We start from the raw sequence: 16,922 nt of genomic DNA on the forward strand, positions 1-16,922 counted from the left end.
CTTTCAGGCGCCCAGGGTGCGCCTTGCGTCTAGGTGCGCGCCTTTAATAACACTGCATAAGAGTATTGACTGGATCCCAACACTCTAGTTTCTTCAAGTATGTCTAAAGCATATTTCCTTTGAGAAATACAAAATCCATCCTTTGACTTAGCTATTTCTATTCCCCAAAAGTTTCTCAATCTATCCTAACCCTTGGTTTGGAAGTGATGAACAGATATTTTGATTTATCAATGCCCTCTTGATCATCCCTAGTAATGACTATGTCATCCACATATACAATCAAATAGATACAGTGATAGGATGAAGTATGATGATAGAAAATAGAATGATTTGCTTCACTGCAAGTCATGACAAGTTGTTGTATAATAGTGCTAAATCTTGCAAACCAAGCATGTAGAGATTGTTTTAGACCGTATAGTGACTTGTGTAAATGGCACACTAACCCAAATTTACTTGAGCAACAAACCCAAGTGGTTACTCCATTTACACTTGCTCTTGTAAATCACCTTGCAGAAAAACATTTTTAATGGCTAGTTGATGAAGAGGCCAATGCTAAATGATAGCAATAGAAAGGAATAACCAGACAACAAATGTTAGCATGAGAGAGAATGTATCATTATAATCTAGGCCAAAAAATTTGAGTGTAACCTTCAGTAACCAAATGAGCTTTCAATTGATCAACTTGGCCATTTAGACCCACCTTAATAGTAAAAACCCAAGGACAACCAACAATAGATTTACCAGGAGGTAAGGGCACAAGATCCCAAGTACCAATAGGATCCAAGTAGACATTTCATCAGCCATAGCTTGTGTCACCCTAGATGAGAAAGAACCTCACTAATAGTCCTTGGGGATAGGCACAACAAAGAGTGAAGAAACAAAGGCATAATAGGGAGAAGATAAACAATGATAACTCAAAAAATTATAAACGGGATGAGGATTATGAGTACTAAATATATCTCTGCGAACGACAATAGGACTAGAGCCAGGTGGATCCAGAGCAGGTGGAGGCAACATGATAGGAGGTGGGTCAATAGGGACCAGCTAAGCAAGTCTATCCTTAGACGTGCAATAAGGGTGTCAATGATAGGTCTGAAGTGATGGAACCTAGGTAGATGTAGAAGAGCCAACAGAGTCTGGAGTAGAAATGGCATCAAAATGAGGAACAAGTAAAACCTCATAAATAACAGATGAATCAGAGCTGATGTATGAGAAGAATGGTGTGGTCTCAAAGAAGGTGACATCGACAAAGTTAAATACCAATGCAAATCAAGGGAATAACACCTGTACCCTTTTTGTAACTATGAGTACCCCAAAAAAGAAGCCTTTGTTAGACCGTGCAGAGAGTTTATCCCATCCTGAAGTAAGTTCCTGTGCAAAACAAGTACACCTAAAGATATGAGTCATCTTGGTTATTATTGTCGTGAATCAAGACAGAAAAATCAAGAAAATTTATCACAAATCAAGGAAGGAAGATTTGCCACAAATCAAGGAATAGCTGTCAATTACCATGTAATTAGCAGTCAAAGATTAGTTGTCAATCTCTATGTAATTAGTAGTCAATTAAGCATATGACTAGATGTAATTAGCTATAATTTAGGCTTTAATTTTAATCTTAATTATTATACAACTTACTATAAATTTCAATAGAGAGAGGCTAGGCCTAACATAGAGTTCTACTCCTAAAAGAAAGGTTTTCTCTCTTTTCTATCTTGTTCAACATCTCTTCTTTCTATCTTGTTTAATATGGTATTAGAGCTTTAGAGAACTCTCTATGGGCAACCCTTCTCCAACCTTCATTACCGATTATCCTCCTAACTTCCAGCTTTCATTGCTGTTTAGTTTTCTAGTAGCCTTTATTGTTGCAACCGCACCTACTGATCTGTGGCTCTTTCTTAGTCTTTCTTTAGCCTTGTTTCTTCCTTCAATCAAGATGTCTACTCAAACTAGTGAGATTAGCTCTTGTGATACAAGAGAAACAACAGCACCTCCAGGGATCATACCTTCTGGAGAATTGTAGCAGATTCATGCAACCTACAGATTGGATGGAAAAAATTACCTCAAATGGTCTCAACTAATTCAAACCATTTTGAAAGGGAAAGGAAAGATAAGTCACATCACGGGGATTGGACCAACGAAGGAAAATCCAGCCTATGCAGCATGGGATGAAGAGGATTCGATGATCATTGCATGGCTGTGGAGTTTCATGGCACTCTTAATAAGTGACACCTGTATGTTTCTACCCACAACCAACAAAGTTTGGGAGTCTATTCAACAAACCTATTCGAAGGTTAACGATGTAGCTCGGATTTATGAATTGAAGACCAAAATCATTGCTGTAAAACAAGGGAACAAGTCTGTCACAGAATATGCTAATCTCCTAAAAGGACTTTGGCAAGAAATAGATCACTATCGGGTAATTGAGATGAAGAACAGTGATGATGCAACCACACCGAAAACCTTCATAGAGAAAGACATAACTTATGATTTTCTAGCAAGACTTAATGGAGAGTATGATTAGGTAAGAACCCAAATCCTTGGTAAAGCTGATTTACTTTCACTTAATGAAGTTATTTCAATTATATTGGCCAAAGAAAGCAGAAGGGGTGTAATGTTGCAGCCTAAACCAATCGAGGCTTTAGCATTGATGGCTAATGGAGGAGGGCGTGGATTTAAGAGAGACCAACTGAATGGAGACAATGGTAAGACAGTTTCTAAGCACATAGGGAGTGACAACCGTGACAACCTATGGTGTACTTTCTGCAAGAAACCTAGGCATACTAGGGAGATGTGCTGGAAGTTAAATGGAAAGCCACCAAGTAAAGAATGGGGAAATAAGGGTGGACAACTTCATCGGAGTTAAGGGTAAGCCAATATGGCCACTTCACATGAGGAAGAACAAATCCATGTACCAAAAGAACAGGAAGAATTCAACCGAAAGGAGATTGAAATGTTGAGGCAATTTCCAAGTACCTTGGACAAACCATCTATCTTAGGTAACTGCTCCTTGATACATTCAGGTAAACCTCCTATTTCTTATGCTTTAAATGTCTTTGATACTTATTCTCCAAATTCCTGGATCATTGATTCTGGCACCACTGATCATCTGACACCTTTCTCCCAGTCCTTTCACTCATATGCTCCCTTTTCTAGCCATAGAAAAATAGCTACTACTGATGGTTCATTAATCATAGTAGCTGGCATAGGAGAAATTACAATTGACCCTACTCTTACTCTTAAAAATGTCCTTCATGTGCCTAAATTGTCCACCAATCTCCTTTCAGTATCTAAATTGTCTTTTGATGTCAACTGCAAAGTTATTTTTCTACCTTTTTGTTGCTTATTTTAGGACCAGGTCTTGGGACTGATGATTGGGTGTGCTAAGGAACGAGATGGATTATACTACCTTGACAAATTTGAGAAACAAATTGCTCTCAAATGGAACCAGCCCCTAACCTACCTCTCTGAATAGTATCAGCCCCACAAGGAAATTATTTGGCTGCATCATTACAGGCTAGGACATCCTGCTTTCTCCATACTCAAGATTATGTTCCCTCCTTGTTTACAAATCTAGATATTCGCAAATTTCACTCTGACATTTGTGAACTTGCCAAGCACAAGCGTGTTGTTTTTCCTCCTAGTAATAACATAAGCCCTTTTCCTTTTAATTTAATTCATTGTGATATTTGGGGTCCATCAACTATTCCAAATATTTCTGGTGCATGTTGCTTTGTCACATTCATCGATGATTGTACATGAGTTACATGGATCTTTCTCCTTAAATCTAAATCTGATGTGAGTGACATTCTCCAAAATTTTTTCTCTATGATCCAAACTCAATTTGGGGCTCAAATTAAACAGTTTAGGTCTGATAATGCATGGGATTATTTTAACTAGACTCTTTCCACCTATTTCCATCAAAGGGGTATTATTTATGAGTCTTCTTGTGTTTCTATCCCATAACAAAATGGCCTTGCAGAAAGAAAGAACGATCACCTTCTAAATATTGCTAGGGCCTTGTTTCAGCATAATGTGCCTAAACACTTTTGGGGGGAAGCAATCCTTACAACAACTTACACCATCAATCGCTTGCTGGGATGCATGTTAAATTTTCAAACTCCAATGGCCTTCTATCCGGGTCTTTCTTCCACATCTCCTTTCAGTCCTAGAGTCTTTGGGTGTGTTTCTTTTGTTCATGTTCACAGCCATAATAGAGGGAAATTGGATCCTCGAGCAGCTAAATGCGTCTTTGTGGGCTATCCTTCTAACCAAAAAGGATACAAATGCTATCACCCTCCCACTAAAAGGTTTCTAATCACCATCGATGTAACCTTTGTTGAGCATGTATCCTATTTTTCTCAACCTTATCTTTAGAGAGAGACTTCAATTATGGAAGATAAGGATAAGCCTATGCCACTCCTTACCTCCTTTCCACTTAAAAGTGTAGAAACCTGAAGCTGCACCCAATCCCATGCTAGAACCTTTACCTAAAGCTGCAAATCTTGAAGACCCTGCCCTTGAACATACAATTACAGAACCTACCCATACAATTACAGAACCTGCCCTTGCCCTTGCACCAGAAACCCAGCCTCAGCTTGCTTACCCTCTCCTATATCAAACCTCCTTGAACCCCATGACCCTAGAAAGGGATAGACCATTACCAACGATCGTTTTTGACAAATTTACACAAGAAGGACTAATCCAGAATCTAAACCAAGGCTGCACCTATCATCAGAACTAGATTCTGGAAATGAGGTAAGGTCTCTTAGCTCACATTCTAAGACTGTTTTTGGGACAAAAATAGACTTGTCCATAACCCTAAGGAAAGGAACTCAGAGTGTACAAAATATCCCTTATATCCACTATCTCATTTTTTATCTTTTCAAAGGTGCTCTCCAACTCATAAAAGTTTTCTTGCAAACATTCATACAGTATCCATTCCTACCACATTATCAGAGGCTTTAAAGTGTAAAAAGTGGAAGAATGCTACGAGTGTTGAAATTCAGGCCCTTGAGAAGAACAATACTTGGGAAATTGTGGATTTGCCAAAAGGAAAGAAACTGGTAGGCTGCAAATGGGTTTTCACAGTCAAATATAAAGCAAATGGGTCACTTGAAATGTACAAAGCTCGGTTGGTAGCTAAGGAATACACCCAAACATATGAAATTAACTACTAGGAAACTTTTGCTCCAGTAGCTAAAATGAACACACGGTAAGAATTCTTTTGTCCCTAGTAGCTATTTTTGACTAGCCTTTACAACAATTCGATGTGAAGAATGCTTTCTTACACGGAGACCTTGAGGAGGAGATCTACATGGATATACCTCCAGGATTCAGTGAAAACAGACTTGGAACTAAAGTCTGCAAATTCAAGAAGGCACTATATGGCTTGAAACAGTCACCTAGAGCTTAGCTCGGGAGATTTTCCAAGGTGATGCAAACCATGGGGTATAAACCAAGCCAATGGAACCACACTTTATTCATAAAACACTCAGATTAAGGTTTAGTTACAACCCTTATTGTCTATGCTGATGATATTATAGTGACAGGGAATAATGAAAATGAGAGACAGAACTTAGGGAGATGTTTGGCTATGGAATTTGAAATCAAGGAACTAGGAAATTTAAAATATTTCCTAAGTATTGAAGTGGCACCATCTAGGCATGGGATATTCATATCTCAACACAAGTATGTTCTTGACCTTTTGAGGAACATAGGGAAATTGGCTTGCAAACTAGCCAACGTCCCAATTGATCCTAATCACAAACTGGGAGAAGCAGAGGGAGGCAAGGATACTGACAAAAAAGCCTATCAAAGATTAGTTGGTAGGTTGATTTGTCTATCTCACACAAGCCTGGACATAGCCTATGCAGTGAGCATAGTAAGTCAGTTTATGCACAAATCCAAGGAGCTTCACCTGCAAGCAGTCTATAGAATTCTGCACTACCTTAAAGACACCATAGGAAAGGGAATTTTGTTCAAAAAGGGAGCTAAACTTACCCTAGAGGCTTATATCGATGCAGATTATGCAAGTTCAACGGTTGATAGGAGGTTTACCACAGGGTATTGCACTTTCTTGGGAGGAAATCTAGTTACTTGAAGGAGTAAAAAGCAGATTGTTGTGGCTAGGTCGAGCAGAATTAGAATTTCGGGCAATGGCACAAGGTATATGTGAGTTGCTATGGTTGAAAATTATTGTTGAAGACTTAAGACTCAAGTGGGACAGCCCTATGAAACTCTATTGTGATAATAGGTCTGCTATCAGTATTGCACACAATCCTGCACAGCATGACCGAACAAAACATATTGAGGTTGACCCGCATTTTATTAAAGAGAAACTGGACAGAAGGCTTATTTGTACTCCTTATATATCAAGTGAATCCTAGCTAACTAATGTTCTAACCAAGTGACTCCCTAGTCTTGTCTCTCATAAGATTATAGCTAAGCTAAGAATGAACAATGCCTATTCACCAGTTTGAGAGGGAGTATCGTGAATCAAGGCAGAAAAATTAAGAAGAGTTGCCATAAATCAAGGAAGGAAGATTTGCCACAAATCAAGGAATAGTTGTCAATTAGCATGTAATTTGTAATATCCCAAAAAAAATCTAATGGGGAGTTTGGATATAATGTAAGAGATAAATAATGTAATGAAGTATGTTTAAATGAAATTTTGGATTTATATGCAAATGGAAGTGATTTTAAGGATTTAAGTATAGAGTAAATGTCATGGTAAAAGCTTGTTGGTAAAGTTTGACGTGGTAAACTCTTGTTGGAAGATCAACAGACATAATGAAGGCTTATTAAAGAAGCCTTGAGGTGGTGAGGTGTTATTGGATAATTGGTACGCAAAAGTCTTAAGCCATAATTACTTCTATCCTTAATTCCCAAGTAAAGAAAGTTGTAAGCATGCTATTGGGCCACTAAAAGTAAGGGATAAGAAGGTTTGAATAAGTGGGCATGCAAGGGGCAAGGGGCAAGTGGAAGAAGGTGATTGGGAGAAGAAAAACTTATAAAGGAAGAAAGAATCAAAGGGAGTATTTTTCAAAGATGGTAATTATGACAAGGAGGAAAATGCCAACCCGTAATTATGACAAGGAGGAAAATGCCAACCCAAAGGAGATAAGGTGCAACCATGATGGGGCTATAAAAAGGGGTAGGAGAGTGGTCCACGTAGAGAGAAATTAAGTAAGGTATTTTTACATAGGATTATAGGAAATCATTTAAGGAAGAAACCATAAAAATTTCATAGTAAAAGGACTAGGCATGCGCCCTCACGCGCCCCCATAAGGGTGCCCACACGCAGCTGCGGCAGGCGCGTGTGGCTCACGCGCCGAGCCCCTGGTTCTTACGGATTTTTGCTTCGATGTTTAAAACGGCCATAAGTCCTTCATTTTAACTCCGATTCGACTTCCGTTTGAACCTACGGACTCCTCTTTCAGTGTACTACGACCCTATGAAAAGAAAAGTGGCTTACCTTTTAGGTTTTTTCCTCATTTTTAGCAATCTTCCAATCTGGTCACTCTTCTTGGTTTCCTTTTGTTCTTCCTTCTTTGGATTTCTTTCCTTTGCTTTACCTTACTTAATTTCTCTCTACGTGGACCACTCTCCTACCCCTTTTTATAGCCCCATCATGGTTGCACCTTATCTCCTTTGGGTTGGCATTTTCCTCCTTGTCATAATTACCATCTTTGAAAAATACTCCCTTTGATTCTTTCTTCCTTTATAAGTTTTTCTTCTCCCAATCACCTTCTTCCACTTGCCCCTTGCATGCCCACTTATTCAAACCTTCTTATCCCTTACTTTTAGTGGCCCAATAGCATGCTTATAACTTTCTTTACTTGGGAATTAAGGATAGAAGTAATTATGGCTTAAGACTTTTGCGTACCAATTATCCAATAACACCTCACCACCTCAAGGCTTCTTTAATAAGCCTTCATTATGTCTGTTGATCTTCCAACAAGAGTTTACCACGTCAAACTTTACCAATAAGCTTTTACCATGACATTTACTCTGTACTTAAATCCTTAAAATCACTTCCATTTGCATATAAATCCAAAATTTCATTTAAACATACTTCATTACATTATTTATCTCTTACATTATATCCAAACTCCCCATTAGATTTTTTTTGGGATATTACATTCTCCCCCCCTTAAAATAAATTTCGTCCCCGAAATTTCTTTAAGTCTCCATAAAATCAAAGAGGTTTGGATAATTTCGTCGAATCTCTTCTTCCCTTTCCCAGGTGGCTTCCTCAATGTTGTGGTGTCTCCACAGGACTTTTACTAGTGGTACTGTTTTATTCCTTAGCACTTGTTCTTTAGTATCCAAAATCTCAACTGGCTCTTCGGGATACGTTAAATCTTCTTGTAGCTCGATAACTTCCACAGGAATCTTCTGTGTAGGGTCAGGTTCGTGCTTCCGAAGTCGAGAGACATGGAAAACATTATGTATGTTGGACATTATCGGAGGTAACGCCAAACGGTAAGCTACTACCCCGACTCGCTCCAAGATTTCATATGGCCCAATGTATCTAGGACTCAACTTCCCCTTTTTCTTTCCTTGGGATATTACTTGAGAAGGTATGACCTTCAAGTATACCTTATCACCTGGTTGAAATTCCAAGTCTCTTCTTCGATTGTCCGCATAAGACTTTTGTCTACTCTGAGCCATTCTGATCCGTTCTCTGATTATCTTAATTTTCTCATTCGTTTGCTGCACAATTTCAGGTCCTGTTATTTGCCCTTCACCCACTTCTGTCTAGCATAGAGGAGTTCTACACTTCCGACCGTAAAGAGCTTCGTAGGGGGCCATTCCAATACTGTTATGGAAACTATTATTATATGCGAACTCAATTAAAGGCAAGTGTTCTTCCCATCCTTTTGAGAAGTCAATTACACACGCTCTCAGCATGTCTTCCAAGGTTTGGATGGTTCGTTCCGATTGACCATCTGTTTGTGGATGATATGCAGTACTCATCTGCAAACGTGTTCCCAGTCGTTCTTGCAAACTTCTCCAAAACCGAGAGGTAAACCTTGGATCTCTGTCAGAAACAATGCTGACTGGTACCCCATGTAGTCTGACAATTTCCTTTATGTATAGTTGAGCTAGTTTACTAACCGGCTGTCCTGTCTTCATTGACAAGAAATGAGCAGACTTTGTCAATCTATCCACAATCACCCAAATTGCATCATTCCCCGAGGGTCCTTTAGGCAATCCTGTTACGAAGTCCATAGTAATATGCTCCCACTTCCACTCAGGAATTTCCAAAGGTTGCAGCTTTCCAGCTGGTCTTTGGTGCTCAATTTTAATTCTTTGACAGGTATCACACCGAGCCACTTGTCGTGCCACATCCTTCTTCATTCCCGGCCACCAATACACACCCTTCAATTCCTTGTACATTTTCATGGTGCTAGGATGAATAGTATATTTGGCTCTATGAGCTTCGTTCAGTATAGTTTGCCTCAACTGCTGTACCCTAGGTACATAAACTCTGTTGGCGAATCATAATATGCCATCTGAGAAGCTAAAACTAGGATTCTTGACCTGCCCTTGGTCGTTAACCCATAGTTTCAGTCTCGGGTCTTCTTTAGTGGCTTGCCGAACCTGTTCTAACAGCTGAGAATGAACCATTAGGCCAGCGACATAAATAGAAGTTTCTTTAGGAATCACATCCACCGCCAATTGGCCAAACGCTTCTATCAATTCCCATTCCCGAGTCATCAAATTGGCCATCAAGGCAGGCTCTCTTCTGCTCAATGCATCGGCCACAACATTTGCCTTCCCGGGATGGTACTGAAGCGAACAATCATAATCCTTCAGAAACTCCATCCACCGCCGCTGCCTCATGTTCAGGTCTCTCTGGGAGAACAGATACTTCAAGCTTTTATGATCCGTGAAGACCTCAAATTTCTCTCCATACAAATAATGCCGCCAGAGTTTCAAGGCAAACACAACTGCCGCAAGCTCCAAATCATGGGTAGGGTAATGCTGCTCGTGCTTTTTCAACTGCCGAGACCCATAGGCTATCACTTTTCCATTCTGCATAAGAACACACCCTAGCCCAGTCTTCGAGGCATCAATATAAACAGTAAATCCTCCTGTACCATCAGGCATTGCTAATACCGGAGTAGAGGTTAATCTCTCCTTGAGTTGCTTAAAGCTATGTTCACACACCTCGCTCCATTCAAATTTAATCCCCTTCCGTGTTAATCGAGTCAAAGGTAGGGCAAGGCGAGAAAATCCTTCAACAAATTTTCTATAGTAGCCAGCTAAACCCAAGAAACTTCGTACCTCATTTACTGTTTTGGGTCGTGACCAATCTCTTATTGCTTCGATCTTTGAGGGATCCACTGCTACTCCTTCTCCTGATATGACATGACCAAGGAAGGCAACTTGACTTAACCAAAACTCACATTTTGAAAACTTAGCATATAACTGATGCTTTCGCAATGTTTCCAAGACAATCCATAAATGTTGCTTATGCTCCTCTCTGCTAGCAGAATAGATTAGGATGTCATCAATAAACACAATCACAAATTGATCCAAATATGGTTTGAATACCCGGTTCATTAGATCCATAAAGGCTGCAGGTGCATTAGTCAATCCAAAAGGCATCACGAGGTACTCGTAATGTCCATACCGAGATCTAAAGGCAGTCTTTGGTATATCCTCTTTCTTAATCCTCAACTGATAATAACCAGACCTCAGATCAATTTTGGAAAATATTTTAGCACCTTGTAATTGATCAAACAATTCATCAATTCTAGGGAGAGGATATTTATTTTTAATAGTCACTTTGTTTAGCTGCCTATAATCAATACACATTCTTAGACTTTCGTCTTTCTTTTTAACGAATAACACAGGTGCTCCCCAGGGTGAGGTACTGGGTTGAATAAATCCCTTGTCCAGGAGGTGCTGCAGCTGACTTCTAAGCTCCTTTAGTTTTGCCGGGGCCATTCTATACGGAGATATGGATATGGGATTTGTTCCTGGTACAACGTCTATAGAAAATTCAATTTCTCTTTGAGGGGGTAATCCAGGTAAATCCTCGGGAAACACACCAGAGAATTCATTAACTACCGGTGTCTCCTCAAGTTTCATTTTCTCATTTTCTACTTGCACCCCTGCCAAGTACCCATAAGCTCCATTCTCAAGCATTTTGATAACTTTAAGGGCCGTGATCCACTTAATCTTTTTATCACTCTCTTGTCCCCGAAATTTTTCCCAAATCCCTTGGTTATTTTGGAGTTCTACTGTTTTCTTCTGACAATCAATTCGGGCCTTATATTTGGATAGAAAATCCATTCCAAGAATTATATCAAAATCCTGGATCTCTAATGACGTGAGTTCAAGTGCAAATTCACTATCACCCAACTCAATCCTTCCTTCCCTATATCCCGTGCTAGTTTTCACTTGCTTCCCTAAAGGTGTAGCTACAAGCATAGGACACTCCAAATCCTCCAATTTCAGATCCAAACTTTGTATCAACGCATGTGAAATGAATGAATGTGTCGATCCAGGATCAATTAATACTCGCACAGATGTATTAAGAAAGATCAGTGTATCTTGTATAACTGACGGGCTTGCATTAGCATCCTCCCTCGTCAGATGATACACCCGGCCTCGTCGCGGTTCTTGGCCTCCTCTGTTTACACCCGTTTGTTCAACTTGCTTCCTTTGTGGACAGTCCCTTGAAAGATGGCCGATCTTCTGGCAGTTAAAACACTTGGGTCCCTTGGGACAATCACGGGCTAAGTGGTCACTCCTTCCACACGATTAGCATCCTTGAGTCCGGCTTTGGCATGCCCTTCGAGGATGGAACTTCCGACACTTGGGACATCTACTCTTAGGCTTAAAGTTTCCTCCTCGGACTCCTAGGTGATGCTTCTTTCCCGTGTTCTTGTCCTCGGGTTCCTACACTTCTGTCTTTAAAGCATTCATTCGAACAAGGTTACTTTCAACAGTCAAAGCTTGCATAACAACCTCCGAGTAAGTACGGGCCCCCATGGAACACAATGCCAACTGTATCTCAAGCCTTAACCCGTCAAGAAATTTCTGGGATTTTGCCTCTTCATCCAAATTATAAACAGGCATGTATTTAATTAACCGAGAAAAACTATCTTCATACTGGGCGACTGACATATCCCCAGTTTGTTTCAAATTCATAAATTCTCGGCTCTTTTCCAACTTTTTGCATAAAGGAAAATACTTGGTGTAAAATAATTCCTTAAACTGAGTCCAAGTGACAGCTGGCATACCTTGTCTCGTAGGACCAGGCAAAGTCCTTTGCATCGTTCGCCACCATTGGTCTGCCTCATCTCGAAGCATGAAAGTGGCACAAACTACTTTCTCCCCTTCCCCACATCCAACAAAGTCAAAAATCTTTTCGAGTTGTTCTATCCAATACTCACTTTCGCTAGGGTCAGCGCCTGCCTTTCCTCGAAAAATAAGGGGACTTAGTCGTTGGAACCAGTCAATGACATCTGGGGCTTGAGGAATACTTCGACCCATTGGCTGAGTACCTTGCATATATGTGACCATGTGTTCTAAAACTCGCTCCACTCGATCTAGACGATCCCTTCCTCCTTGACTTCCACCTTGGGAAGATTCTTCTTGAGACGGCTCCATCCTTTCTTCCTGGGGACGTCGTGTCTCTTCCTCCTGGTTGCCACCCCTTCGTTTAAAAGTTTGGGATCGACGAGTGTTCACCATCTGAAACAACCACAAAGTTTATAAGAACAATATTTAAGAACCACATGTTTGAACCCATATCACATAGTACCCATACCAGTCTCTTCTTCCTTAAATGATTTCCTATAATCCTATGTAAAAATATTTTAGTTTGGTGACACGTACTGTATGTAACTGCAGCTAAAAGGGCTGAATTTCATAAAAATCAGTGGTGCAACAAGAAAGGTAGCAAGTGTGAGTAGTTCTTTGCATCTTTTGCTCTTCATATTGATCATCCTTTGATTCATATGTGTTGTATATGGACATGATCATTTACTTCTTTTGTTTGGCATGAAATTTCGCTTATTTCATCATATCACGGCATGTGGTTGTTTGTGGCAAGTTAGTGGCCGCCATGAGTGACTCGTGGAGTCACATATGCGTGTTGAGGTGAGCATGGCGTGCGCGGGGGTGATTGCAACACCCTGGCATGACTTCCACAAAGGGGGTTTCATTTTTGCATACTTGCATTTTCATACATGAGCTATTTATTTCTTGAGAACATCTCACTTAGATTCCAATATCTAACTTGGGTTGATGCCCCTGGAACGCTTCGCGTTCCAGGTAGGTTTGGTGTGCCAGGGAATAAGGAAGCAAGCGAGGCACACGGGAATGATTCAGAGGACGTTTAAGCTTTATTTTACCGTTTTATGTAATTCTGATCAAAAGTGTTGTAAATATATGGAATTTTGTACCTCTTTTGTTATGATGGACTTACATGTTGATTTAACAAAAATTTGTGCATATTTAGCTTGCATGGAAACCTTACAAATATTTCGGCAGGTTCGATCCATCGTTTTCGCTGCTAGGGTTTCCTAATGCCTCTTGGATTACTAGGTGTAAACTTACCATGCTATTTGAGATGAGGAGGCGTTACATAATTAGCTGTCAATCTCTATGTAATTAGCAGTCAATTAAGCATGTGATTAGATGTAATTAGCTATAATTTAGGACTTAATTTTAACTTTAATTATTATACAACTTACTATACATTTCAATAGAGGGAGGCTAGACCTAACATAGAGTTCTACTCCTAAAAGAGGGGTTTTCTCTCGTTTCTATCTTGTTCAACATCTCTTTTTTCTATCTTGTTCAATAATTATAAAGATGCCTCTCATATTAACAGTTTAGGGCTTTAGATGAGTTAGCTATCATTAATTAGTAACTTGCATGAGTCATCTCGGTTATTATATTAGGACCATAACCAAATAACAATGAGTTCACATTGTGATAGTTATGGTATCATGGTGGAGACTTTTACATGTGCTTCTTTTTCTCCAATGTTGGTGAGGTTTTGGCAAACACAGATTCATGTTTGCCAGACCCAATTCAGACCTAGGTCACTGAACCTCAATGCCTATTGATGCGGTCACCAGAATAGTACTTTAATACTTCTTAAGTTTTAGAATTCTACTTGATTTAAGATTCTACTTCATGTTTCTACTTGATTTAGGATTCTATTTCATGTTTGATTAGGGTTTTATTTTTTATTAGGATTCTAGTTGACTTTAACTTAGAATTTATTTCTATTAGGATTTTAGTTGGATTTTGTTTACAAATATTAGATGGATTTGGATTAGTCAAATATTATAAATATACCTAGAAGTTAGGAGTTATAATCAAGTTTTTCTTAATCAAATTTCAGCAACCTATTTGGGTTTTCTTAGCAAAAACAGTCTTGTTTTTGCGTCTTCTTGAAAGCCAAACTTCGGCCATTGAAGTTTGCTCTTTCAAGGGTTTATTTTGGTGTGTTTTTTTCACACACGCGCTACACGCTGCGTCAGGTGGAGTTATAATCAAGTTTTTCTCAATCAAATTTCGGTAACCTATTTGGGTTTTCTTAGCAAAAATAGTCTTTTTTTTGCGTCTTCTTGAAAGCCAAGCTTCGGCCATGGAAGTTTGTTCTTTTAAGGGTTTATTTTGGTGTATTTTTTTCACACACGCGCTACACGTTACATCACCTATCCTCCTCCTCCTCCTTAGGTTTGTTTGGTTCCAGTTTTATTGTTATTTCATTTTCATTACCTTTAAAATAGCATGGGCTTAATGGATAGCTTGTTTGGAGGACACAAGCCTATGAATTGATTAGGTACAGGTTGGATACCGCTGCCCAAAGGGGATGAGAATTGGGAATTAAGCAAATTACCAAAGATATGGGAAGAGTACTTAAAGATGTTCTGGGTGGGGGGGGATGGGGGAAGGGGGATCCTTAGTCCAAATATGCACCATTGCTGGGAAGAACACTTAAATATGCACCTTTTCTGGGACATTGGGTTCCTAATTGATTATGATCCCTATCTGGGACATGAGGCAATAGAGAGAGGAGATCATAGCAACCCTAGACTCCATGGCCTGTGTTGATTCCAACATTCTACTAGCTGTATTTTTATTGCTAGTTGTTTATGCCATGGAGTGGAAACTTAACTTAAAATTGAGGCTTTCCATTTGAAGTATGCATGTTTTATGCTAAACATAGAAGTTGCCTTTGATTATTAAATTTATTCTGTCACTCTTCAACAGATTTTATGCATATCCTTTTTAAGTATCATAAAGAATAGCTTTTTTCCATACTTTTCGGGTCAATTTCTAAGCTGAACTTATTAGATATGCTTCCCCCTTGGAGTAAATTTAATATTTGTCCTCTCTTTGCACTTTGTATGAACTCTTTTACAAGTTTGAACACTTGTCCAGGTGTCCAATTTCCATCCAGATGATCATGATGAAACGCCTGGTGAGAAGTCTATTGCATCATATTTTCACAGGGAGCAGATGAGTTCTCAGAAAGCTTTCTCATTACCCTCATCCCCTAAGCAATCTAGGAGACAGGCTTCTGGAATCTGTCATGAAGCAGAATCTGTTCCAAGTGCTGAGATGACCTCAACATGGAGTAATGTGCTAGGCTCATCAAAGAACCTGAACAAGCTTTTGTTGCCCTTCCAAGAGTGGTACATTGATTTCTTAGAATTGACTGTTGGAACTCGTGTTGGAATTGGTAAGTAATGTGGTCGAGACATTGTCTCTATTTCAGTACAGTACTCTTAGACTTAAACTTGAGGTTGAGCCAGTTACGCCTTCATGACTGAAAGGTTGTGGGTTCAAATTGTGGAAAAAGCCTCTTTGCAAAGCAAGGGTAGGGTTGGATACAAATGACCCTTCCTAGACCCTTGCAAAGTGGGAGCCTGTGCATTGAGGACACCTTTTACTCTTAATTTACTTGTAGACTTAAATTTTTCACGTGAAGGTATTTTTTATTGTATAAGCCTCTGTTGCCATTCAAGACAAACATTAATTTCTAGCAATCATTGGAACTTGTACTAGGATATTTAGTGCAGAAAATCAATTCTAGGGAGAATAATAGTTATGTTATTTCCCTTAGATATGATATCAATATATACACAAGACATCTACATGATGTAGGAGTCTAATTTAATCTACTTTACAAGATATTTATGCTATCTAAAATACAAATAATCTATCTCTAAAATTTAGGAGAATAATTAGAACTAGATAATCTTATCTTTATAAATCTTATCTCCTATAATTTAAGAGTCTTCGTGGCAGTCCTCTTTTGAATTCTTCTTTATCTTCCACACTCCCCCTCAAGTTGCGCTGAATATATTATTCAGGCCAAGCTTGATACTTAGCTCATCAAACACTCTTCTTGCTAGTGGCTTAGTTAGAATATCTGCAACTTGGCTATTTGTAGAAGTATAGTTCAGCTAAAAAACTCCTTCTAACTTCTCTTTAATGAAGCGACTGTCAATTTCGACATGTTTTGTCCGGTCATGGTGGACTAGGTTTTGGGCAATATTAATAGCCGATTGGTTGTCACATAATACTTGTATTGGTTGTGCCATAGATACCTGTAACTCTTGTAGCAATTGTTTTAGCCATATACCCTCACAAAAACCCATGGGCCATAGCCCTAAATTCAGCCTCTGTGCTGCTCCTAGATACCATAGATTGCTTTTTACTGTGCCAAGTAACTAAATTTCCCCAAACAAATGAGCAATATTCGGAGGTTGACTTTCTATCACAAATTGATCCTGCCCAATTAGCATCACTGTAAATCTTCACCCCTCAGTTAGCAATTTTCCTGACCATTAGCCCTTTGCCTGGTGTCATCTTAAGATATCTCAGAATCCGATATACAACTTCCAAATGTCCTTCTCTAGGATCATTCATGAATT

General features: G+C 39.3%; 1 protein-coding gene across 3 annotated transcripts in view; it reads left to right on the plus strand.

The window, feature by feature from the left end:
* The window catches only part of LOC127794141 (probable serine/threonine-protein kinase SIS8), a 66,818-nt gene that overhangs the window by 23,563 nt on the left and 26,333 nt on the right, over window positions 1-16,922 (plus strand). For all 3 annotated transcript variants that reach the window (XM_052325054.1, XM_052325055.1, XM_052325056.1), the window contains one exon: window positions 15,424-15,724. In XM_052325054.1, the coding sequence (XP_052181014.1) occupies window positions 15,424-15,724 (301 nt within the window). The remainder of the gene's footprint in view (window positions 1-15,423; window positions 15,725-16,922) is intronic.

The sequence above is a fragment of the Diospyros lotus genome, chromosome 2, assembly GCF_014633365.1.
Source record: "Diospyros lotus cultivar Yz01 chromosome 2, ASM1463336v1, whole genome shotgun sequence".
Lineage (NCBI taxonomy): Eukaryota > Viridiplantae > Streptophyta > Magnoliopsida > Ericales > Ebenaceae > Diospyros > Diospyros lotus.